Below are 25,561 nucleotides of genomic sequence, written 5' to 3'. Positions count from 1 at the left end.
TAAGACGGTATATTTTTGTATATTTCTATACATTCTATTTTATCAATGAGTCCGCGGTCACACTTCTCCTATTGGTAATAAACAATTTTATCGGCTCAGAAAATCAAAATTGTCCACCATGAGGCTATTAGTTCTTTACGGCAGCCAAACCGGTACTGCCCAGGACGTGGCTGAGCAAATATGGCGGGAATCGCGTCCACTGGGGTTCCATGGCCCCGTTCTATCCTTCGAGGACTACGACATGCAGCAGCTCATCGAAGAGCGGCTGGTTGTGTTCGTGGTGGCCACCACTGGGGACGGTATAGAGCCGGATAACATGAAGCAGGCCTGGCGATTCTTGCTGAAACGAAGTTTACCGGCCCAATCTTTGCAGGGACTACAGTTCGCGTGCCTGGGCCTCGGGGACTCCAGCTATCCAAAGTTCAATTACGCTGCCAAGAAGCTAAGCAAGCGGCTGCTAAACCTGGGAGCCACCTCTGTGTCTCCGCTGGGGTTGTGTGACGATCAGCACGATTATGGCCATTTGGGTGTATCCCTCACCTGGACAAGGGACCTCTGGACGTCACTAAAGTCTATTCTTGGCATAGAAAATAGCAAACAGAACGGGGCTAACAAGACTGTGAGCAAGTGGCTTGTAAAAGAGTTTCCTGACTCTGTGCCCCTGAATGTGAGGCTGGAGAACCTTGCCTGGACGCAGAAACAAAAGTGTCACAGCTTCAAACTGAAAGACAACATGAGGACAACAGCAGAGACTCACTTTCAGGATGTGCGCTTCTTGAGGCTCGAATCCTTGAGTGAATATCTCAGCTGGGAGCCTGGCGATGTACTTGACTTGCAGCCCCAAAATAGCGATGAAGCGGTGAATACATTTTTTGAGCTGCTAAGGGAACACAAACTGAACTTCGATGAGACCACTGCAGTGGAGGTGCTGCCTACTTATCCGGACATGCCATTGCCCAGGGCCTTTGCCGCGCCCATAACCCTTGTCCAGGCAGCCAAATATGTCTGGGACTTGAGCGCCAAGCCGAGACAACGATTCTTCGAAGTGTTGGGCCACAATTGCAGCGATGAGATGGAGAGCGAGAAACTCGCCGAGTTCTGCTCCGCCGAAGCCATTGATGATCTGGTGGCCTATGTGAATCGTCCACGGCGCAATCTAATTGAGGTTTTGCAGGATTTCCGGCATGCGACTTCCACGCTGACGCTATCGCAGCTCTTTGAGATGATGCCACTGATTCAACCGCGCAGTTTCTCAATAGCTTCGGATGCATCCTCTTCCACGCTAGACTTGCTCGTGGCCGTCGTCCAGTACAAGACTATCTTGCACACACCGCGTCTGGGCCTGTGCTCCAACTGGCTGAAACACTTAAGGCCGGGAGTGGAGGTCTATGGCATTGTCAAGAAAGGCACAATGGTGTGGCCCCAGGATCTGGCAATTCCCCTGATTATGGTTGGACCAGGCACCGGAATTGCTCCCTTCCGCAGCATCATTCAGAACCGATTGCATGCCCAGTCGAAAGGATCCCGTATTGGTCCACTTGTTGTATTCTTTGGCTGCCGCAATAAGGCTGCAGATTTCCATTTTCAGGAAGACTTCGAAGCCTGGACTAAAGACAAACTTGTGGAGGTTCATTATGCCTTCTCTCGGGACGAGGATAGGAAGGTCTATGTCCAGCATCAGATTCTGAAAAATAGCCATCATTTGGCGCAACTAATCAAGGAGCAGAATGCATATATCTATGTGGCGGGCAACTCCAATAACATGCCCAAGGCAGTTCGAGAGGCATTTATCGAGATCCTTGACGGCCAGGGCGATTATGTGGATCTGATGCTCAAGCAGCGACGGTATCAGGAAGAAACGTGGGCGTAAGGTCAATTGAAATTGCTTGTACTCGTATGTGTTCCTATTTGTACAATTTTGGACGGAAATTATATTTTATATCTATGAACGAACGTGTAGTACATTCTCAAAAGTCTTCCATCAACTTATCCGAGGATGTGTGACAAAACGGACAGTATCCCTTTTGTAGCACCTGCAGCTCAAAGTCCTCGGCATAGAAGAGCTGCAAATGAATCAATTTTATTTCATCATATATTTACTATAGATAATATAGAAAATTACCAGCAGACACTGTGGGCAATAGGTGACTTGTAGATCGGGCAAAATATTGCGATAGTACACATTTCGTACGTTCTTGCCCTGTCGCTTGAGTATCAGCACATGATTTGGATCTATGGCACGCAGGCCATTTCGATCCAAGCTCAAGGGCAAAGCACTGGCCACATCTTCGTTGAAGGGATCTGTATCCTCCACATGCTTTGCCGGGGCCAGTAGCAAACGCTCGGCCTCGGCATCCGATATATCCACTTCGGGATAGAATTGTACTAGGGGTAGGATTTCTACGGGGCAAAGAGTTAAGTTAGTAAAGACCATGCCTTGCTGTAATGCAGAATCACATACCAAATGAAACAAACGAGAATATGTAGTCCTGCCTGCAGGTCGGGCAGCAATTGCTGTTCAAATGTTGACTGTAGTTAGAGCACTTGTAGCACAGAGGCAGCAGCTCCTCGGGATCATTGAAGCCACTTTTGCATGCCTTGCTGTTTAGGAAATTTAGCTGGAAATTCAAATTTGAGTTTTATTCCTATTCGAAATCGATTTTCTGGGTCTCGCAACTTACATCAATCTGCTCTTGTACTCCGGCCGGTGGTTTGAGTGACTGCAGTCGCTTGTTGATCAGCAAACACAATTTGTTGGCCTGCAGGAACTTCGCCTGCTTGGCCAAGGTAAACAGAACAGAGCTGGAAAAGGGTATAACAGATGAGCCTGTGGCCTCAATCAATGGGGATCAATGCTATGGCTTACAACATGCTCACACCCTTGGGCACGCCCTTGTGCTCCACCTCATTAAGTATGAAGCGGCTGACGTTGAACAGACTGACGGGCGAGTGAGTGGTGAAGGGTTCCTTCATGTAGCTGTAGATCACGGCATAGGCATAGTACACCTTGGCAATGCGCAAATGATTTCTGTATTCGGCCAGATTATGATCGATTGGATTCTGTTCACTGTTTACAAAAAAATATAAATTAACAGTCGTTGTTCGTAGCGCGCCAATAGTAATAATAATAGTAACCTACTCCTTTGCATGGTAAATGTCCAGAGATTGCTTGGCCAGTAGCCAGTAAAAGTAGCTCGCATCTAGATAACGCTCCTCCACGATGGCCGTGATGCTCAACTGCTTCAGCAAGCGATTGGCTTCCTTGGTCCGTCCTGCCTTCAGATATGCTAGAAAAATAAAAGTAAGACATCGAATTCCCGCTTCAATTGGGGAGAAAACTCACCCTGATGTGCCTCTATAAACTGATCCGTTTCGGCCAGCCATTGGCCATGCTGGTAGTGCACCGTGGGCAGCAGCTCGGACAACGATTCCGCCAGACGAAACGCCTCCGGCCAGTCACGAACCTCTACGTGCAACTGCACGACCTGAGCCTCGTCCCCGAGCTTCTTGAATATTTCAGCAGCCAGGGGCAGGGCTTTAAGAGTCTTCAAATTCTGCGCCACCGATTCCAAGGCATCGCGATCGCTGAGGCTGAGGCGCCGTCCGATATCGTAGAGACTAAAGCAAGCAATTCAGTATGCAGGCAAGGATCTATCAACGCCAGGATCTACTCACACATCCGCCCATCCCTGTTCGGCCACAATATCGATGGCCTTTTGATTCTCGCCAGCCGAAAGCAGGAGCTCGGCAGCAGCTCGCGGCTCCTTCACGGAATAGGCCCATTCCGCTCGCTTGCGCACAAGTTCCTTCTTTTCCTGCTCAGTGCCATCTCTAAGATACTCCTGGGCCAGATCGAACATGCGCAAATCGGTGTACATCTCGAGAGCCCGTGGCGTCTGTCCACATTTGAGAAACAAGCGAGCGGCTTCCTTGAATTTCCCAGCAAAGGCACAGTTTTCGCCCAAAAGCACCTCTTTGGGCACTGCCGAACGTTGCTGTTGGTCCCGCAGTTCGCTGATCAGCTTGAGCCACGGCAGATTCCTCACCTTGACATACGCATCGCGGGCTATATTGATATGCAGGGCTTCCAGGGCCGATTGGGCCAGTCCCTCCCAGTCGCCGGTGGTCACTCCCAAGCAGGCCACCTGGTAGGCTTCCCTGGAACGATAGAGATTGCATTCTAGATGGTCATTCATTCCGAAAGATGATCAAACTTACTCAAACAGGCCTGCCTCAATGAATTGCCACATGGTGGAGCCCAATGCCAGGGGAGTGTTGTGCATTATATTTCCGCGCAGACAGAAAGCAGTGGCCCCACACAGACCCACCACCACGCCGTGCATATTCTGCGGGGCTCGAGGCGGCAAATTTCCGACTCTCACACTTAGGCCACCCGTGGTATGAGTGTAGCAGAGCATGGTATCGAGATGGGTGTTCCAGGTGACGCTGTTCACACCAGTGTCCTGATAGAGTATGGTGTCGTTGACAATATCCCGCACCACCAGACGGCCAACATCATCCACCACAGCGATTTTGCTACGTTTGGCATTGATGTCCAAGCAACGGACCGCTGAGACGGCTGTCGTGATCAGCAGGGGCAGCGAGTTGTTGAGAAAGATTCGAAATACTTGACCATTCTTCAAGCCCACCATCAGGCCTTCACGGCCTACTGGGCCGCCAGTCACCTTGATATATCGTATGAAGGAATCCATTATCCATTCTCGTTGCAGGATGCCAATGAAGTCCAGACACTGCAGGCGCTTCTCCTGGCACAGGACAATGTGGCGACCGCAGACCACCAGCAGGCTGCAGTCAAACTTCTGTTGAATCTTCTCCCTGACTTTGTAGTGCATTGGTTGATCCTCACCAGAGCTCAGCTCGTACAGAACCACTCGCTCTGGCAGCTGCACTGCCAGCCGATTGCGATAGATGGCTATTTTCTGGACGAGATCCCGGCACTTGATGCGCACCTTTTGGCCAGAGATCAGATGCTGAATGATCACATCGCACATGTTCTCTCGAAAGGCGTATCGTTCTCTGTAGAGGGCGTGCACTGTACTCGAGGCTATGTTGAAGCAGGCCAGCGTTCCGTCCTGGCAGCCAATGGTGTAGGACTGCCCGTTCGGATGCAGCGCCACGGACCATATCCACGTGTCGAAACTGTCGCCCAAAGTTCCCAATCGTATCCCCTCGCGTGTGAAGAAATGAAGGCCGCCCGTGCAACCGCCGACCAAACAGAACTCTCCGTTTGGAAAGTATTGTAGACAAAGGGGATCAAAGCCCAGGGTTCTCTCCTTGCCTATCATTTGACCGCTGAGCGTATGGAATGAGAGTGTTTGGCTCCAGTCTACCACGGCAATAGTGTCCACACTACCTGGCCCGGCCGCTGGGCAACATTGTACACTGAAAACGTTGCTGTTCGGCCCACCCGGCCGATCGATGCGGCCCTTCTCCTCGCCCAGCTTGTTTCGTATGGAGATTGTGCCATTGGCTAAGCCCATGATGAGGTACTGGCCATCGTTTGTCCAAGAGCAGCCATTTACACGAGCTGATATTTTGTACTTTTGCACAGCCTTTTGATCCGCCGACCAGAACGCAAAATCGGACATCGAACAGGAGGCCAAATGGTGCGAGACGGGATTGAAGCTCATGCATTGAATGGAATCGCCGTGCCTGTATGGAAATCCATATCTTTAGACTATTCCCCCAATTAAATCATTTGCATTTCCACCACTTACGAGTACTTAAGTAGCCCTTCCAGTTGCGGCGACCATACAATGACCATTTTGTCGGAGGCTCCGCTGGCAAAGCGTTTGCCATCGCGTGAATACGCCACACAGTTCACCGTGTCTTTGTGCGCCTTCAGCGTATTCAGAAGTGATCCATCGCTGGGATTATAGATGAGCAAGCGATCGCCGGCGGCAACCACTAATTGGCTGCCATCCGGGGCGTAGCAAACGCTGTGTACGCTGCAAGAAATGGCTTTCTCAGTGCGAGCAACAGGCTGTTATGCTGTAAATACACTACCTGGTCTCGCCATCTTTGGTACTTGGGAACTCTATGCGCTCCAACCATTTGAGGACGCCACGCATTTTTGCACAGCAAAAAATAGTCCTATTTTACTGGAGCTGCATAGTACTAATAAAAAAAAAATAGTTTTCTTGATTTGTTTACAAGCTGCGCTTCCATGACAACAAGAAAAAAATGCACTTTTCAACACTTTCGACTATCGATAAGCGATACTAGTATAAAACCGCTATCGCTGGATTTACAAGTGTTTTTCGTACATTTTAACAACATTTTAGCTATAATTAGCTTCTTTTGCTGTAAAATGAACAGTCTGGACAGTTCCTTGCAGGCGCACAACAAATTAGAGAAGGTAAGAACTGTTGTCATATAATGATGCACCCACTAAAGCGGATTTTTACAGGAAGCAACAAATTTGGCCCTGCTGAAAGACCGAGTGGACAAGTATCATGATCTCTCCACGCAAATGTCCAGCATTCTTACAATCTTTGAGAAGCGCCTGGGAAATCTAGAGCAAACTATATTGCCAGTATATCAGGAAACAGAGCAACTTCAGAAGCGACAGCAAAGTAAGGCCTACGGAAATATCGAAGACACATATACTTAATTGGTCACCGCCTCTTTTCAGACCTAGAGGCTACACTCAACTGCCTGGAGAGCGTGCTGTCCCACTACGATATCTCCCAGGAGGTGTGCCAGCTTATACACCAGGGGCCACTGGAAGGAAATATATCCGTGTTTCTGGAGGCGCTGGCTAAGCTGCGCGCCGCCATGGACTACTTTTTGCACAACAACTCGCAAAGTGTGGAGCTGGAAAATGTCACCAGTCTCTTCAACACCGGCTGCGAGGGCCTGAACCAGCACTACAGCATGCTGCTGAAGAAGCACAGTGCCCCACTAAAGCCAGTGGAGCTGCTGGACCTCATCTACATTGAAGATGACTCATCCAGCGATGAGTACACCTCATTTCGCCAGTTGTCGCAGACCACCCGCGAGGAGTTATTCACGATTTCGCACTGGCTAGAACAAAACATGCGGGAGTACACCCACATCTATGCCACGGAGAGGGGGGATGTGGTGCTGCGCTCACTGCAGCTGCTTAAAGATCATCAGAAGAGCAACAGCTGGGGCCACGAAGCTTTGGTGAGTACCGAAACCGAATGCAACTCTGCGTTATTTGACATTTCGTGCAACGGGACTACTTCGAAAAAGTTTCCGAATGCTATTGCGCGCCGCCATTGCCATTTTATTACCGCGTTCTTGCGTTTCATTGTCCAAGTGTAATTGTCATTAAATTAAATTGTGGAAAAAAAATGGAGGAATGCCGCACACCGACGCACAAAACCAAATTCAACTTTAATCTCACTCCCACGATGAGGTGGAACCACCTGAATGTGAACACATCGAATGTGCGTTGTTCCACTCCGATCTCTGGCGCTTTCCGATCGCCCAACATGTCGCCCATCCAGAGTATGAATACCATGCAGCTTTCCACAAAGACCATGCTGGGGAAGCCCTTCAACAAGCCTCCGATCAAGAAACATTTGCATCATATGCACCGAACGGAGGTCCCAGCTCCAGTCATCCTTCTATCCAAGAAGCAGGAAGATGGCGCCGAGCGGGAGCGTAAGAGCAACAGCAGTTCGGATACCCTCTCCGACGACTCGAATATTGAGACCTCATTGTGCCGCGAATCGCGTCGTCGCTCCATGATAGCCTCCAATCACTCGTACGTGTTCAATCATGGGGCCAATGTGAAACAAGTTCTCGTGCATGTTGGTCTAGAGAAATATGTGGATAACTTCGAGAGGGCTCACATTGATCTGGTCGATTTTGCCTCCATGGAGAGGGACGATTTAAAAAACATTGGCCTGTCCGCCGATGAGGATTGCACTCGCATTCTAGACGTTATAAAAGCCCTCTAAGGGATCGCTGGCGGATCTCAAATTTTAGCTTAAGATTTTTAAATGTGTTTTATGTACTCCCAAAAGAAATAAAAAAATGTATCTGTATTTAAACAATAAGAGAATGAACATTAATTTGTGCGTTTCCTTTGTCCAATAAACAAGTTGATTTTCAAACTTATTCCAGAGACCTCGCCATAGCGGGCGCCAAGCGGAGCCCAAGAAGAACACCTCAGCGCGACTACAGCAAATGTAATACGTGATACCCATCCCATTCATTCCATCATTCCAAGAGTTTATCTAATTTCACAATACCCTGCAGTTTCGAGAGGAAGGCCAATAAGCTGTATCTGCGGGCAACACAAACCATTGAGCAATCGACTGGATTCTCCATTAAGAAGGCTTCCTCCCATTCAGATCACTTGACCTCCGAGGACCTGCTCGATGGGGACCAGGAGCTGGACAAGTACCTGGTCATGCTGCTGGGCCTGCAGCGGCTGCTCAACTGGGAGCGAGCCATTATGCACGACATTATACCGCAGTCGAAGCACAACGAGGTCTTTGCTAGGCTCGCCTACAATGCCATCGAACTGGTGGTCAAGGATGCAGAGGCCATTACCCAGCGCATAATGCGCTGCATCTCCCGTAAGGAGTGGACCTCGGCACTGGGAATATTCTCAGCCCTAAAGCGCGTCATCCTACTGCAGCCGGACATTGAGCGCACTTACGATCCCGCGCAGCGTGAACAGCTCACTAAGGTGCTCAATAAACTACAGCATACGGGGGCCAAGGCCTTGGAGCATTTCCTGGACGTGGTCAAGGGCGAGTCGAGCACAAACATCGTGGGCCAGAGCAATGTGCCAAAAGATGCCACCGTTCACGAGCTGACCTCCAACACCATCTGGTTTATCGAGCATTTGTATGAGCACTTCGATGTGATTGGCTCCATACTGGCCCAAGATGTTCTATACTCCACGCAGCTGGACACCATACTGATGAAGAAAGCCCTGCCTGGCGAGGAGCGCAATAAGGCTCTGCTGGCCATTTACATAAGTGAGTGGAAAAGGAAATATATATTCTATTCTCTATTTTCTGTTTTTGCAGAGAAAGCTCTGGCGGAACTGAATCTTTCGATTATGAACAAGTGCGAGCAGTACAACGATCAGGCCACCAAGCATCTCTTTCGCCTCAACAACATCCACTATATCCTGAAGTCCCTGCAGCGCTCGAACCTCATCGATTTGGTCACTCTGGCGGAGCCGGATTGCGAGCATAGCTATCTGGAAATGATACGCGAACTGAAGGCCAGCTATCAGAAGACCTGGTCCAAGATGCTGCAGGGTATCTACTCCCTGGACGAGCTGCCCAAGCCAGTGGCCGGCAAAGTCAAGGACAAGGATCGCAGTGTGCTCAAGGAGAGATTTTCTGTATGTATATATATCCTGCTGCTGCTGCTGCTCTATAAACTTTTGAATCTCTTGTCAGAACTTTAACAAAGACTTTGAGGAGGCCTGCAAGATTCAGCGGGGCATCTCCATACCCGATGTGATACTGCGCGAGGGCATCAAGCGTGACAATGTGGAGCACATACTGCCGAAATACAATCGCTTCTTCGAGATGTAAGTCACGGATCGATCCATATAGTAAGGACTTATCTCATGTTTTGCTCTTGACTTTCTCGTCAGGTATGCCGCCGTGCAATTCAGCAAGAATCCCGACAAATACGTAAAGTACAGGCCGCACGAGATCAATGCCATGCTGAGCAAGCTCTTCGATGACTCCGCCTAAACGTGGTGTGGCCAGGATTCCAGTGCATTCCGTTCGCCCGTAAGCTCGTAAGTTCGTTCGGGGGTTTAATTCAAAACTCAATAAATATCGCTTTAAAAAAAAATACAATACAAGACTATAGCCTACAAATATTAAATGCCAAGTGAAAAGAAGGCGCCACGATGCTCCCCTTAATAGAGGAAGTTAGTGGAGGGCGCCTCGGGGCGTCCACAGGCGCCATAGTGATGCACATCCACCGTGCTATTGGTGCGACAATTCTCAATGTCCAGGAAGCAGTCGTTCAGATATGTCTTGTTGTCGCTGCCGCAGACGGGCTCGAATTCCCTGGGACAAATGCGGGCACATCCCTTGAACTGGAAGGCAGCCAGGCAGCGCTTGAGGGGTACCACAAACACATGCTTGCCGCAGTTCTCCTTCCGCATGTGACACTCTGACTTGTAGAACTTGTTGTCCGATCCGCACACGAAATTCGGGGGCTGGGCATCGCAGTCCGAGTCACAGTCGGCGGTCAGGGCGCAGTTCTTCAAGGAAACGGCCACCACGCGGAGGTTGCAGGTGCGCCGCTTGAACTCGCACATCGAGGCAAAGGTGTTGCCATCGGAGCCGCACACCGGCTGCTGTTCGAGGTCCGCGCGGGTGCAGGCGTCTCCGCAATCCTTGCTAGGCGTGTTCAGATCCGTGCAGGGACCAATGTGGGCCAGGTTAACGCCGCGTCTGCAAGAAGTCGTTGGGATTATGGAACTGAGGGGAATACTGGCTGAAGGTATGGAATGCACTCACAGGCAGGTGGCATGGGCCAGCTCGCATTCGTTGTTGTAGGTCTTGGCGTCTGTCCCGCATAGCTTGTCGTTCCGCCTCGAGCTGAAGATGGAGCCAAACAGATTGTTGAAGTCCTTGCAGGGCGGCAGCTGCTTGCAGCGAATCAGCCGGTTCTTGCACTTGTCCATGCTCATCTTCTGAATGGACTTGCGCTGTGGTCTGACACAAGAGAAGAGAACGAATTTCTCCATTAGAATGGGAAAGCTTTAAAGGATTAGTGCAAGAGTTACCCGCAGTTGAGCATCTTGAGCTCGCACAGGGACGAGTAGATGTTGCCATCGCTGCCACACACATACTGGGAGGGGGAATCTGCCTCGGCCTTGGGACACTCGGTGGGACAGGCGTCCGCAGCACTGCCGTGCCGCTCCTGGGGCATGCAGAACGAGAGGGGCACCTCGAACACGTGCTTCCCGCAGTTGGAGGAGCGCATCTTGCAGGGGCTGGCATAGAGGCGTCCGTCGGAGCCGCAAGTGGGCCTGGCCACGCGCCAGCAGGACTCGCGGCACATCCTCGTCGACTGGCAGTGCTTGCGACTAGTCTTCACCACGCCCTGACCGCACGTATGCAGCTTCATCTCGCAGGTGGAGTTGTACACGTTGCCGTCGGAAGCACAGATGGGTCCGTCCTTGGGGGCGCTGTTGCAGTCCACGGGACAGGATTCCCGGATGGCGCTCGTGTTGCTGCAAGGACCCACATGCGAGAGCTTCACGGCAGCCAGGCCCACACGGCAGGACTGCACCCGCAGCATGCAGCGATTGAGATAGGTGCGCCCGTCGGTTCCACATACAGGATCCTTCTCCGTGCTGCAGCGGTGCTTGCACTCGGAGCCCTTGGACCGCTCACAGCCATCCCGCACGTCCTTCACCAGCGACACACCATTGCGGGCGCACGTCTTCTTCCGCAGCTCGCAGAGATTCGCGTAGATCAGGCCATCGCTGCCGCACACCGGCTCGGCTCCAACCGTCAGACTGGGCGGACACGATCTCGGACAGCTGTTGGACGAGCTACTGGCCCGGTTCTGCCTGCCCATCTGCGCCTGCTGCTGCTGTTCGGTCTCCTCGCGCAGCAGACTCTCGAGGGCGGCCGCTGCTGCTCCTGGGGCCTGCATCAGGGTGGACGACAGTTCCGGCTGGGCATCCTGGCGGTAGTTGATTAGCAGCGAATCTGGCGAGGCATCGGCACTGCGGTATCGTATGACAGGCGCCTGGGCAGGCAGCTTGATGATCTTAATGGGGGAGTCCGTGACGGCGCCTAGGGGGAAATATGAGAGAGATTTATTAAGCATTTCAAGCATCTAAAGGGTATCCCAACATCGATCAACTTTCCCTTGCTCCCCTACGAGTAGTCGCTGGCTTTGGAAGATGCGTGCGGAAGAGGCATTGCGCGGCATACAAATTTGAGATTAGTTCCAGCCTGAAGAACATTTTGCGCAGTTTGTGACCCACTGTCTAGCTGAGCTCTTACTCTTCCTCCGCTGCCGCTGCCGCTGTCGCTCCCCCTGCCTCTGCCTCTGTCATCACTCTACAGCTCACTGATCGCATGACCGACTCATGTAACCCCCCATTAACCGGAATAATTTGGGAGTTTATGGAGTTGCTCTATAGCCATTGCCGTTGTGGAGCGGGGGTTCTTCTTCGCTAACGGCAAACGACAAACGAAAAATGGGAAATGGCAAATGTTAGCCGTCTTTCGAGTCGATTCCAAGTACAATATGGAAGTACAATGGAAATTTAGACGGGATTGTGTGGGCTGGGGGATAGGAGGCTGGGGTAGGAGGAAAGGAAATACCCCGTACTATCAGCGACCTCCATCTATAATTGTGTTCATGCTAATCCCAGCCAGAAATCGTAAGCTTAATCTGTGCTAAAAACTGCAAGTGAAATTTTCACACTAATTGCCTCCGGCCCCCGGTTCGACTATGAGATCGGACTTGGACTCGGACCGCACCGAATGTTTCTGTTGTCTTTGGTCGGATGTGGCTTCGTTGGTTTTGTTTGCAAAGAAAGCGACGGCAACGACGATGCCGCCTCCAGTTTTGGTACAGAGGAAGCACTCACAGATACGATGCCCACACACATACACACTGGGGGCAGGCACACCGGAGACGGGGACGGGGACGGAGACGAAGACGAAGACACTCTGCCACACAGAGTAGAAAATCTATTAGCGCTCTTTGGGGCTGCCACGATTGTTTGGCTGCGATAATTGAACCCACGTTCATTATTCCAATTTGTTTGAGATGAGAATTTCAACATTTCAGCATTCAAAGAAACGCAGCACAACAGCATTCCCCGCTTAATGGATGGATGGACGAGTGGACGAGTGGACGGACGGCCAGAGTAGCCTCCGAAGCCATTAAAGCTGGAGAAAATTAAGCGGCGTTAAGGAATTAATGCAGATGTAAACGATCTACGGAGCAGACATTCGTTCATTCCGCATTAAAACTATGCGACCCCCAATCCCATGCTATACTACATTCCCTACCCATTCCATACCCATTTCAATCTCATTCCCATTCTCCTGCTGCTGCAGCTCCTCGTCCTCCGCACTATCGGATGCCATCAATTGCAAAAAAAAAAAGACCGAAGCACACACCGTATAATTTTCAAAAGTGGAAAAAGCCACCAACCAACGCATTGCATTGCACTGCCCTGGGCCGAGGCTTGTGCTGCTGCTGCTGCTGCTGCTGTTGGTGGCATGGACATGGACTCTGGCGAGAGACATGATATGTGAGCTCTGCTGCTGCTTCTGCTGCTGCCCCACATCATGGACACAGTGGCACAGTGGAAAGCTGTGTGCAGACCAAACTCTGATCAATGGAAGAACCATACCCATGCCATCCCCATGAATCACTCTTCAAGTGATTTCGCAATTGATCAGGCACCATCCCAGCCAGCTGCTTCATTCATTCAAATCACATTCTCCGGCTAATTGATCTTTCACCCATCAATTCTGATGAAATACTGATATCAATTATCGAAGAAACGATCATGTCGAGCCTCAGGCAAATCACTTGGGCTCCGCTCTGCGGTCCACTGCGGTTCGAGGGGTCGAGTCGATTCTAAATGAACCCTCTTTACAAGGGCTCTCTGCAGAGGAGGCAATTTTCCGCTTTTTTCCACTGTTCGTGCGGCCAGCATTTCATTTCCCCCTGATTTGCCTCCCTACTCCTCCTCCTCTGTGTGCCGGAGCATGCCTTTAATGAATTTATTTGAATGTTGGACAAATTGTGCACGAAAATATTTACGAGCATGTTGTGCGTGGTCTATACGGAGGGGCGAAGAGCGGCCACAGAGGGAAGTGCTTGGGTGTTTTGGGTTGCGTTGCCTCTGCGATGTGTGCCAGTTTACATTCACTTTGAGGCACTTTCCGCACTCCGTACCTTAGAAATTAATAGCTGCTCTGACGACGCTACGACGGCCTTTCTACCAGACATCTAACACAGCACAGCACAGCACAGCTGTGGGTCTATCTAGATCCGGGGACTGTTTCGAGGCTCTTTTGGGGGGAAACCACTTTTCCTGCAGTGTAGCGTATGACTTACCATTAGTGGTGGATGCCGCCAACATTAACATGGCCAGCAGTGCGCCAAACAGCTGGCGCTTAAGCCTTAACTGGGGATAGAGCTGGCTCTGGCTATGGGCCTGGCTCTGGCTTTGGGCCTGGGGCCTTGTCTGTCTCTGGGGCTGGTACATTTTCACTGTCGACTGCACTTTCCTGCTGCTGCTGCTGCTGTCTGGCTCTGGCTCTGGCTTTGGCTGCTGGCTCTGCTGCTACTGATCCAACGACGTGTGCGTGACTACGGCGCTTTCGCTCGTTAACAATTGAAATAGTAGCAACTGTTGTTGTAGTGGCTGCTGTTTGAGACACTCTCAAGTTCACTACCAGCTATGCGACGGCGGCAGCGGATCACGACACGACACGACTTTGACTCGCGTTGAAATGAAGAAAGTTTTCCTCGTCAGAGGTCTCCACCTCCTATGATGTCTATGCTGCACAAACCACACGCCACAAGACGCCTCTTAAACTGGTGCAAGATTACCGCAGAATCTGCTACTGCTACTGCTACTGCGGGAGGGCGCTGATGCTGATGCTTATGCTGATGCTGCTGCTGATGCTGTTGCTGCTACTGCTACTGATGATGTTGCTTTGTCGCTCGATGACTCTCTTTCAACGATCGAATTAACGGTAGTCTTCTTGTGTCTCTCTCTTGTGGTCACCACAGCTGTGCTCTGGGGTCTGGGGTCTGGCCCTTTTATGAGTTCATTCGTTGCCTATTTACTTCCCCCTTTGATTCCCCTCCCTCCTCTAGCTTCTGGCTATTAGATGAGGAGTGCTGCTGCTCCTCCTCTTGCGCTAAGCTAAGCACTTGACCTCTCTCTCTCTCTTTCGTCATACAATCGCACAATGGAGCATAATTTCTTTTTTATCGCCTGTGCCTGGCCTTTTCTCTTACTTTTTGCACGGTTTGGCCTTTAATTTGATTTCAATTACGCTTTGAGAATGCTTTTAAACACCGTTCCGTCCGTTCGTTCGTTGGTTCGTTCTGGATCGTATCGCTTTTTATTATGCACAAAAAAAAAAATTCTTTTCACAGCTTCCTCCCCCTGTATGCGGCTGCTCCTCTATGGCGGGGAGTAGTTCGTTACTCTTTTGCCGTTTGAATTTGATTTTGATGCGCGCTCGCTGAGATTCGCATATGAAGTGATCTCTGCGCTGCGCTGCTGATGCTGCTGCCTCTGCTTCTGCTGCTGCTGCTCTGCTCTTTCTGTGCTGTGCTGTGCTCTTCTCTCCACTGTATGCTAGGTAGGCCTCTGCTGAAGCTTACTGCGACAACGACGCTAGCGATTGCATTATATATTGTTGTAGTTGTAGCTGTAGTTGTTGCTGTTGTTGTCTTCGCGCTGACGTTTTCAATGAATGAATGGAACACACTCTCTGGCAGGGCACTCACACATACACGCGCACATCCGATTTTTTACATTCAAAAAAATTATACGTTCTTATTGTTGCTTCTTTTCTTTTGTTGCACGAATTGGCTTCCAGTGCGTCTCGGTCTCACAGCAGAGTGTAGAGTCGTAGTAGTCCAGGCTCCAGCGAAACGAAGAGAAAGGTTTGACAATGCGCCGACGAATGGCACCGAATTTGCAATGCCAACAAATTTATATGAGTGAAAGGCAGCGCAGTCGACGCTGGCTTACACAGCGCTTACACAGCGCTGGTGCTGGAGCTGGAGCCCATATGCTGGAGGAGCTGAAGCTGAAGCTAAAGCTATCGCCTTGTTCCATGGCATCATGGCATATTGATTAAATGGAGTTGTCGGTATTTAAAATAACAACTTGGCCATGTTGTTGCCTGCCGCTGCTGCCTAATCGGTTTTGCGTACAAATTTAATTTGCCAAAAGTGGCAGCAAATGCAACCAAAAAGGCGAACCGCATTTGAAATTATAACACACACCACACCACACACACTCCATGCGCCATGGTCCGCGCTCCATGCTCCCATGCTCCATGCTGTGCGGTGCAGTGCGGTGCTGTGCTCCTCCTCTCCAATAGACACGATCCACACGATTCCGATGCGGTTGCAGTTGCAGTTGCAGTAGAAAGTGCAGCCACAGTGCCGCCGCCGCAGTGCAGCTCTCGTTGCTAGCTGGAAGCTGTGTTTATAGACTTGTAGACTTTAAAGCCATAAATTTTACGCCTGAGTGGCGTTGCGAATAAGGGTCACACACACAAACACACACACATACAGATCAATGGCGGCGGGAGAGTCGCGTGCATTAAAGAAAATTGAGTGGAGGTGGAGGTGGAGGCGGCTGCACAGCAGCAGCAGCAACAGCAGCAGAAACGGCAACAGCAGCGGTAAAAAAGAGGTCAGTAAGTGAATGGTTTACAGTTAGTTTTTGGGCAGCCAGACAACGGGGACGGCGACCATCAGTGGGGCCTTGGAGCCAAACTGCATATGACAGCCATGACTTGGCTTTTGAGCGCCATCATCGTCCAGAACTAATGCTGGAGACACGAACAGCGGCACACACACACATACACATACACACACACAAGAAAAAGCCGAAAAAATTAATTAAAAGAAAGCCAGGCAGACGTAAAAACCTTTTGGCAGCCGTGCAATTTCTTTTTGGCCAAATATTTGACGTTTGCCTGCGGTCGCTACTGCTGCTGCTGCTGCGGCCTGCGGGGCTGCCAATAAAATGGAAAGTGAAAATTGTAGCTGCACTGGCGGCAGTGCATATTAAAAAGATTGTGTGCGAAGAAATGGCCATAATAAAAGATAGAAGCTGGCATCCCATCCTCCATCCACGCACCTGTTCTGCGGGTTTTCTACGATGCCGCTCTAATCACAGCCTCTGTGGATGGTGGCTGTGACGCCGCATCAAGAAAAAGACAAGATTCGAGTACGAGTACAACGATTATTACTCGTCGTATACGTATTATATAAATGCGGTGCCAGAGCTCCACTTAAATGGGGAGGCGGAGGATCATATCATCCTAGAGGTCCTTCTTCCGGGCACTTTCTTATCGCCTGTTGGATTGTTGCTTGATGGGCCGTGCTCATCCTTAAGCAACATTTTTGTATTTATTGTGTCGTTGTAGGCATGATAGCCGTATAATAAAGGCGAGAGGTTGCTCTTGAGTGACCTTTAATTATCCACAGGCCCGTATTTCTTGCTAGGGCTTACATGTGCTCTTATGGCTGGGTAAGCTTCTAATGTGATCCTAACTTAACGCAAAATGATAATGGGCTTCTCCTACTCTAATATACACATAGGAGGCGTGGGAGCAAAACGTGGTAACACTCTTCAGTTTCAGTTTAATTTCAAGATTAAATCATCTAAATCTTTAAGATTACTCTAAAAGCATAAATAGTGCATTGATTCATATTTAAATGAATTAAGGTTTCTATATATCAAAGTTACAGTCAAAAAATTCTGAAAACTAGGCGCCAGGACGGACCGACAGATAGACATGGCTACATCGACTCGGCCATTGCTGCTGATCAAGAATATATATATACTTTATGGGATCAGAAACGCTTCCTTCGGGGTGTTACACACATCCATTTTAACCACAAATCGAACATACCGCTATACTCGTCGAGAAATAAGAAGGTTAAAATGTAGTTAGTTCGGCTACATGTCAACTACTCAAGCAGCGCCATCTGTTGGTAGGTACATGTACATTTTACAAATTACAAATGAAATTTCTACATAATTTTTACATAACGGACTTAGATAAATTACCTAAAATAAATTACCACCCTATTTTACAGCATATCGTCTGTCTACAGAGACCAAGAACTGGTACTGGGATCAGGATTTATTTACAAACACCTAATCAAATGCATGAATAGACCAAAAAAATGCAATCTAAGACAAGGTATTTACTAATTACGTTTGAAAGCAGGTTGGAAGACAGTATCTTTATATAATATTCACGAATTAGGGTATACAAAAGCCACACTCTGGTTGATAAGAAATGAGTATGCAAATACCAGCAACATTGACGTCACAACCTGCGACTATTGAACATTTTTGTTGAAATCGTGTTTTTGTCAAAACAAAAAACATGCAAGTACTTAAAAGTAGTTAATCCTGATTAAAATTGTTTCAGCAATCATATAAAATTATCTGGGCAAAACTGAGAGATCTATATAGCTGGGAATATTCGACGGCAGAAAGAATAACCAAGAATTAGTCGTCATAGCCGGTTGACAACAATGAGTCCCATTCCATGCACACATACCCTGGGGGAAATGGATGTTATAGAATTGTGAATATGTTTGTCATCCCAGGCAAAAACAATTTATTTTCAATATATTTTAATATTATTCAATATTATGTAATATTATTTTCAATATTTCAACGATATTTTAAAGCTTATTGTCTTCTTTCAGAGACCAAGAATAGGTATCAGGATCAAGATCATATACTCATCACTCATCATACACATGAATATGTCTAAAAAATGTCAATTTGAGAGAAGGTCTTTATAAGTTACGTTTTATCTTCATATCAATATTTATACTATCATATAAAATTAGAACAAAAATAGGGTATACAAAGGCCTATACTACGGCTTACACGCAATATAGCGACTCCTTTTTTGTTGAACTTTTTCGTTTAAACCTTTTTTTTACAATAAGTACAATAAAAGCAAGGATTAAAAACTATCCAATCTTGTAGAAAATGTATTCATCAATGGGATAAAACTATGTGGGCATTGCTGAGAGATTTAGTTAGTCAGCATTATTCAATGGAATATCAAAATTGAGCAATTTCCTTTTTCGTTTGTTTTGATTGAGCTATTTCGCTACTTGTTTTTTGTTTGACTTATTTCGCTAAAACCTTTTTTTACGCAAAATTCAATAATAGCAAGTATTGAGAATACACCAGTTAAATAGAAAATTTATTCATCAATCGTATAAAATGATGATGGCATGGCTAAATATTCTATTTAGCTAGTAATATTCGACAGAATATCAAAAACGAGAAATATGTAAAATAGAACTTGAGCTCGTCAGTATATTAACGGTATATTTTTTAAATGAAATGGTATATTTTGGTATATTTCTGAGGGTCGGACGGTGTACCTTAACGATAAATCCGCGGCCACACCACTCATTGAAAAGAAATTGTGTGTGGGATAAAGATAAAAAAATCGTATATTGCTGAACGGAGCAAATGAAATGTGCAAATGCACACGGCTAGTGCATAAATAATAGTGCGAGAGTTTCGGTTTAGTGCGTGCGTAGTTCTGGCCAGGTTTGAATTCATGTCGTGAACGTCAAGAGTGAAACCTACAACTCCCCAAACCAGCAACAACAACAGCAGCGCAGCACAGAACAGCAGCAGCAGCAGAGAAAAGATGGCGACGAGAGGCACAGCTCGTGTGCAATCACAACCAAAAATTTTTCCTTCACTCTTTTCGAAACTGCACGGTGCCATCTCGGAGGCATGCGTCTCGCAGCGTCTGTCCACGGACAAGAAGACGCTGGAGAAGACGTGGAAACTGATGGACAAGGTGGTCAAGCTGTGCCAGCAGCCCAAAATGAACCTCAAGAACAGTCCACCCTTCATACTGGATATACTGCCGGACACGTATCAGCGACTGCGCCTCATCTACTCCAAGAACGAGGACCAGATGCACCTCCTGCACGCCAACGAGCACTTCAACGTCTTCATCAACAATCTGATGCGCAAATGCAAGCAGGCCATCAAGCTCTTCAAGGAGGGGAAGGAGAAGATGTTCGACGAGAACTCCCATTACCGCCGCAACCTGACCAAACTTAGTTTGGTCTTTTCGCACATGCTGAGCGAGCTCAAGGCGATATTCCCCAACGGGGTCTTTGCCGGCGATCAGTTCCGAATCACCAAGGCCGATGCGGCCGACTTCTGGAAGAGTAATTTTGGTAACAGGTGAGTGCTCGCTTTGTGGCAATGCATCTTTGTGGCATCGTCTCAACATTTACACACATTCTCCCGCCCGCAGCACACTGGTGCCTTGGAAGATCTTTCGACAGGAGCTAAACAAAGTGCATCCGATATCGTCGGGGCTGGAGGCTATGGCCCTGAAGACCACCATTGACCTGACGTGCAACGACTTTATCTCGAATTTTGAATTCGATGTCTTCACGCGTCTGTTTCAGCCGTGGGTCACATTGCTGCGCAACTGGCAAATCCTGGCCGTCACCCATCCGGGCTATGTGGCGTTTCTCACATACGACGAGGTGAAGGCGCGTCTCCAGCGCTACATCCTCAAGGCCGGCAGCTATGTCTTTCGTTTGTCCTGCACACGACTCGGCCAGTGGGCCATCGGCTATGTGACGGCAGAGGGCGAGATTCTGCAAACGATTCCACAGAACAAATCGCTATGCCAGGCGCTGCTCGATGGTCATCGGTGAGTGTGCTTGGATAAGTCTTCAATAGGACGATTATTAATGTGTGTCTACTTGCAGCGAGGGCTTCTACTTGTATCCAGATGGCCAAGCCTACAATCCGGATCTGTCCTGTGCCGTGCAAAGTCCTACCGAGGATCACATAACTGTAACACAAGAACAATACGAACTATACTGTGAAATGGGTGAGTACATGTCTACAGTCCCACCTAGCCGTTTCCTCCTAAAGCTTTTTTGTTTCTTGGCATTCCAGGCAGCACCTTTCAGTTGTGCAAAATCTGTGCGGAAAACGACAAGGATATCCGGATCGAGCCCTGCGGTCATCTGCTGTGCACGCCCTGCCTCACCTCCTGGCAGGTTGACTCTGAGGGACAGGTAAGCTCCGTGTAGAACTCTACTACCCCTGAAGTGAAACATTTTGACCTATTGATATGCTCTTTTTGCACAGGGCTGTCCCTTCTGTCGCGCCGAGATCAAGGGCACCGAACAGATCGTTGTGGATGCCTTCGATCCGCGCAAGCAACACAATCGCAATGTCACCAATGGGCGACAGCAGCAGCAGGACGACGACGATACAGAGGTATAGTTTTGTTCAAAGCCTGATCCGCCTGCTCCGCTGCCGCCTGTGCTGCTATTTATATATACACATTACTCTTATGATTACTTTTGGTTCGTTTATATATACATCTATATCTACCTATATATACATTATATATACAACTAGATCTTACAACTGCTATTGTTTATATAAGTTTAATGTTTAGCCTGCAGTTTGCAGTTTCTTGCAGTTTCCAGTTTTAATTAATTTGTTTGTTTTAGCTGTAACATATTTAAATTATTAGCCAAAACTCATCCGCAACTAATCCACACGGACATAGACACTAGCACACTCAGAACAGACCCCATGCCATCCCATCTGTCCATCCATTCATCCATTCATTCATTCATTCATGTATCCCATTCATTCATCCATCCACCCATTATGTAGTTGAAATTCCTCGTTCGTGTGCGCCGCACCGCGCCAAAGCGGAAGTGGCTCATCAGCCCCATGTTCGTTATCGCGCTCGCTGCTTCACACTTGTTCTTATTCGTTTCGTTTCCTCTCTCTCTTTCGCGCGCCCTTGCTCTATCTCTCTATGCATTCATTCATTTGATGATTCATTTTCTGTTCGCCCTCGATCGGTCTTTTGTACATAGGAATTTATAATTGTAACTCGTTCTGTATTATCTGGTAGAGCTTCCACCTCTCTCTCTCTCTCTCTCTCTCTCGCGCACTCTCTCTCTATCTCTTTATAATCTGTGTATTCTTATCCCCGGCAGTATTCCTTAGACTCATCCTCACGTATACATTTTGCTCCGTTATGTGTTTATTTCATTTTAGTTTATTGTTTAATACTTCCAAAGATATATTTAGTTTTTAGTAGCGTGTGTTTGCTTCCGATCGGTTTCAGTTTGATGTATGTGTAAGCAGCCACCATATCATGCCCGAGGGCTGGCCTAAGACTGTAATTTATTATTAACAAAACGAAGAAAAATAACGAAATAACAAAACGAAACAAGGCTATAACGAAAGGAAGAGAGAGGCCAACAATTGATTAATTTAGTTAGATTATTAAAATGAAACACAACGTTTGCTTCTCTGTGAGTGCACATGTCACAATTTCTGTCTGAAGGCCGGAATGGACAGCGATCGTTTTTAGCTAAAAAACTAAAAGTATTAGCACAGAAATTTTCATTGAGGCAGTCCCTTTGGGCACTGCTCTCAATTAAAGCTCATCCCTTGGCTCATTTCGTTAACATATCCTTGCAGATCTAGGATCAGATCGAGTCTAGGATCACATCAATCGCGTATATTCGATAATGTTTATTTATGTAATACATCTAATGCAATTTTTATACATACATCATAGCCTTTAGTTTATTTTTTTCTGATTTCCTTAATAAGTTTTATGCTAAAACGAAAACAAAAAAACGTATTAAAACAAAAGAAAAATATATACATTTTATGAATATTTAATTATTGGTTGCAATTGAATTATGTTTTCATTTGTTCTTTCTCAACATCTCCTTCTCCTGTCCCCCCACTGTTCACTCTCTTTTGTTGTTGATTCTCCATTCTGTTCCGTTCTGCATGCACAGATCTGCAGCCTACTCCCCAGTCCTCCTGTTAGCGGCATGCCCTAGCCCTCCACGCATCTATCTGCCTAACTAAATCCTCCGCCTCCCCTCTAGGACATGGGCGACTTCAACATAGCCACCTCCTCGCTGCACGCCCTCAGTACCTCGGCAGCCGCTGGGGCCGCCGCGGAGAAGCACAGTCCGCACACCTCGCCGCGTCTTGGACGGCGCAGCACCACGCCCAGCCTGATGGCCGTGCAGAACGATCTCTATTCGGGCGGCAGTCCGGTCCTCAGCCTACCCAGCTCCAGCTCCTCGTCCACATCATCGGCGGCAACGGCAGGAGCAGCAGCAGCATCATCATCAGCATCAACATCAGGCACCGCTGCAGGATCCTCCTCGCAGCCCCAGCCCTCCGCCCCGCCGGCCTCCGCTGTCCTGAGCAATGGAGGAGGGGCCAGCATCAGCCAGAAGTCGACGAACCGCATGAGTGCTCCCCTGATCGGTTCGTGCGTGGCCAACTCCACGTACGGCCAGAAGTTGCCTGGAAAATCGGAGAACTCTGCGTCCAGCGGCAGCGGCAGTGACACCGCCTCGACCAGCTCGTATGCCATCCTCCAGAACCTGCAGGATTCGGCCTCTGGGTCGGGCGCCGCTTCAGCTGTGGTGGCACCTCCACTCCCGCCGCGTAAGTCCTCCCCGGGCGTCGAGACTCCGGGCAAGGTGACTGCCCCGCCGACCACCAGCAAGAGTATCGACAACATTCAGTGCAGCATGGACAACGTGCCGCCCCAGACGACAGCTCCGCCGATTCCGCCGCATGTGACGCCCAGCGTGGACACCCTGGCCGAGGACTTGATGCGGCAGCAGCGCATAGCGACGAGCACCACCTCCCCAGTGTTGTCCCTGCTGGACGAGGACATCGTGGAGGTGGGGCCCGCGGAGACCATCAGCGGCGTAATCGATACCCGCCCCCTAGAGGCCCGTGGCGTGACCCTCACCAGGCAGGACTCGGCCTCCTCGCACTACACACAGCTGTGCACCACCAGCACTGGCGGGTCGGTGGCGCTGGCAGCCGCCGCAACCCTTGCCAACGGCAAAAAGGCCGCTCCCAAGCAGACAGTGACCCAGACAACGACGACAGCGGCGGGGACTGCACCTGCGCCTCCACAGCAGCACCAGCAACAGCAGCATCAGCAACAGCAGCATCAGCAACAACAGCAGAAGCAACAGCAGCAGCAGGCCCAACCGCTGCTCTACGCCAACGTGACGATCAATCAAAAAGACTGCGGCTCCGTTCCCTACGAGAACATCAATTTGGAGTATATAGCGCGCCTGATGAACGCGGGATACTCCAAGGAGAATGCAATCACTGCTCTGGGGATATCGCGCAACAACGTCGAGATGGCTGGCGACATACTGCGCGAGTTTGTCTCCAAGAATAGCGCCTAAAAGTGTCACGATTGAAGGATGGATGGATGGATGGTTGGAATGATGATTAAAATGATAAGGATGATGATAATGCTGCGAGGAAACCAATACCGAATAATGATAATGATAATGATAATGCTGATCCCAGGCAAAAGGCAAACAAATCTAAGTATAAGTCTTAAGAAATATTTGACAAAGCAAATTGCCCATTAATCTCTCAAACAGGGTGCATATTTGCCGCTTTAGGAGCACACACACACCCCTCACACACGCCTATATATGTATGTATGCTGACATACACATATAAATATACATATACATAGGTACGCTAAACTCACGTCCTGGCTTGCCCTGTCCCACTGTGGGGAATGGCCCCGGGCCCCACTTGGCGTAGCCAGCCCACACCACAAGCAATTCAAGTTTCCCCAGTTCCAAAAGTTCCCAAAAACAAAACGAACAAAAATTAAAAACTAAAAAAAAACTAATAAAACGAAACAAAAATGTAAGCACCACAAAAACGCCATGGATATCAAATATAGCTATGTACACGTATGTTAAGACTATCTAACTTCTTCCTATTAAGAGAAAAAACATATACAATACTACATATATATGTATAACAAAAACAGAAGGTATAGAAAGTATATACGTTGCAGTTCTGAAAGGAGATCGAAATAGGAAAAACTTGCCCACCCCCCAAAAACAAATACAAACGAAAAAACAAACAAGATCGAAATGCGAAATATTCTCTTCTCTCTCTCTCTGTCTCTCTCTATCTCTCTCTCCCTCTCTTTCATATAGGATATAGTATAAGAAGCAACAAAATACTATATGTACTCGTATAAAGAAAAAGACAGGTATCGTGATTTAGTTCACCTTCATGCCCATGAGCCCATTCTCGTATAAGTAGAGCCCTCATATCATCTGAAAGAAGGACACTGAACACTAAGCCCTGTTCGGTGAATCAGTGAGCCATGTTGTCAATCCGTAGGCTTGCTTAGGGAGCGTTTAGAACAGAACACCGAACACCGAACACAGCCATTAGAAATCGTAAAATCAAGAATTGGAATCGAATATGCCTTCGGCGGCTGCCGCCACCTTTCCCCTAAATGCCCACTGAACCACTGAACCGAATGCCCTGAGTTTCCCCCCGTGACACCAGCAACAACAAAATATTAATGACGCCAAAGAATGAACAAAGCATACAAGTGACGCCACGCTCCACTCCCGGATCCGATGCACTATCAAGTTTACCTCGATTTTTTATACAATGCTCGAACTTTATTTTTTGTAATTGTAATTGTAATAGTATTGTAATTTGTAAGTTCGAATCGAATCAATTAATTCAATTCCGTACACGAAAAAAGTCAAGTAAATGCAACAGCCAAGAAAACAAAACAAAAAAATCATTCTATTTGTATTACGAAATCCCTTTTTACAGGCTTTATACTATATATATGTATGTATATCGTAATCGATCGATCGGTTTTTAAAATTCAAATCAAATGTTCTAGACCCCCAAACCTCGAGAAATACTCGTATATCTACTAAAACTAAGCCA

The 25,561-nt window shown here is 48.3% G+C and overlaps 6 protein-coding genes across 6 annotated transcripts; 4 read left to right on the top strand and 2 right to left on the bottom strand.

Annotated features, from left to right (window-relative positions):
- Positions 1-83: 83 nt before the first annotated feature.
- On the top strand, positions 84-1,949 carry LOC6601218 (NADPH-dependent diflavin oxidoreductase 1). Its single transcript, XM_002026278.2, has one exon. It carries the CDS (start codon positions 119-121, stop codon positions 1,868-1,870), a length of 1,752 nt encoding a protein of 583 aa, XP_002026314.1. The 5' UTR covers positions 84-118; the 3' UTR covers positions 1,871-1,949.
- On the bottom strand, positions 1,896-6,121 carry LOC6601219 (intraflagellar transport protein 122 homolog). The gene is made up of 11 exons (XM_026992290.1): positions 6,028-6,121; positions 5,739-5,969; positions 4,219-5,673; positions 3,676-4,158; positions 3,344-3,618; positions 3,140-3,287; positions 2,867-3,067; positions 2,682-2,802; positions 2,462-2,618; positions 2,123-2,400; positions 1,896-2,063 (listed from the first exon to the last, which is right to left on the bottom strand). The coding sequence occupies exons 1-11, from the start codon at positions 6,090-6,092 to the stop codon at positions 1,968-1,970; spliced, it is 3,510 nt and encodes a 1,169-aa protein (XP_026848091.1). The 5' UTR covers positions 6,093-6,121; the 3' UTR covers positions 1,896-1,967.
- Positions 6,122-6,324: 203 nt separating this feature from the next.
- LOC113566487 (exocyst complex component 7) lies at positions 6,325-9,878 on the top strand. Its single transcript, XM_026992283.1, has 8 exons — positions 6,325-6,379; positions 6,431-6,596; positions 6,656-7,170; positions 8,119-8,183; positions 8,254-8,984; positions 9,036-9,358; positions 9,417-9,550; positions 9,617-9,878. The coding sequence occupies exons 1-8, from the start codon at positions 6,332-6,334 to the stop codon at positions 9,717-9,719; spliced, it is 2,085 nt and encodes a 694-aa protein (XP_026848084.1). The 5' UTR covers positions 6,325-6,331; the 3' UTR covers positions 9,720-9,878.
- Positions 7,301-8,053, top strand: LOC6601220 (protein matrimony). Its single transcript, XM_002026280.2, has one exon. It carries the CDS (start codon positions 7,341-7,343, stop codon positions 7,950-7,952), a length of 612 nt encoding a protein of 203 aa, XP_002026316.1. The 5' UTR covers positions 7,301-7,340; the 3' UTR covers positions 7,953-8,053.
- Positions 9,772-14,640, bottom strand: LOC6601221 (agrin). The gene is made up of 4 exons (XM_002026281.2): positions 14,083-14,640; positions 10,769-11,789; positions 10,500-10,697; positions 9,772-10,433 (listed from the first exon to the last, which is right to left on the bottom strand). The coding sequence occupies exons 1-4, from the start codon at positions 14,231-14,233 to the stop codon at positions 9,890-9,892; spliced, it is 1,914 nt and encodes a 637-aa protein (XP_002026317.1). The 5' UTR covers positions 14,234-14,640; the 3' UTR covers positions 9,772-9,889.
- Positions 14,641-19,206: 4,566 nt separating this feature from the next.
- On the top strand, positions 19,207-24,552 carry LOC6601222 (E3 ubiquitin-protein ligase CBL-B-B). The gene is made up of 6 exons (XM_026992287.1): positions 19,207-19,972; positions 20,046-20,453; positions 20,512-20,636; positions 20,705-20,826; positions 20,900-21,031; positions 22,684-24,552. Exons 1-6 carry the CDS (start codon positions 19,422-19,424, stop codon positions 24,019-24,021), a joined length of 2,676 nt encoding a protein of 891 aa, XP_026848088.1. The 5' UTR covers positions 19,207-19,421; the 3' UTR covers positions 24,022-24,552.
- Positions 24,553-25,561: the final 1,009 nt, after the last annotated feature.

The sequence above is a fragment of the Drosophila persimilis genome, unplaced genomic scaffold, assembly GCF_003286085.1.
Source record: "Drosophila persimilis strain 14011-0111.01,24,50 unplaced genomic scaffold, DperRS2 tig00000732-arrow-arrow-pilon, whole genome shotgun sequence".
Lineage (NCBI taxonomy): Eukaryota > Metazoa > Arthropoda > Insecta > Diptera > Drosophilidae > Drosophila > Drosophila persimilis.
This window is presented reverse-complemented; position numbering and strand designations above follow the sequence as displayed.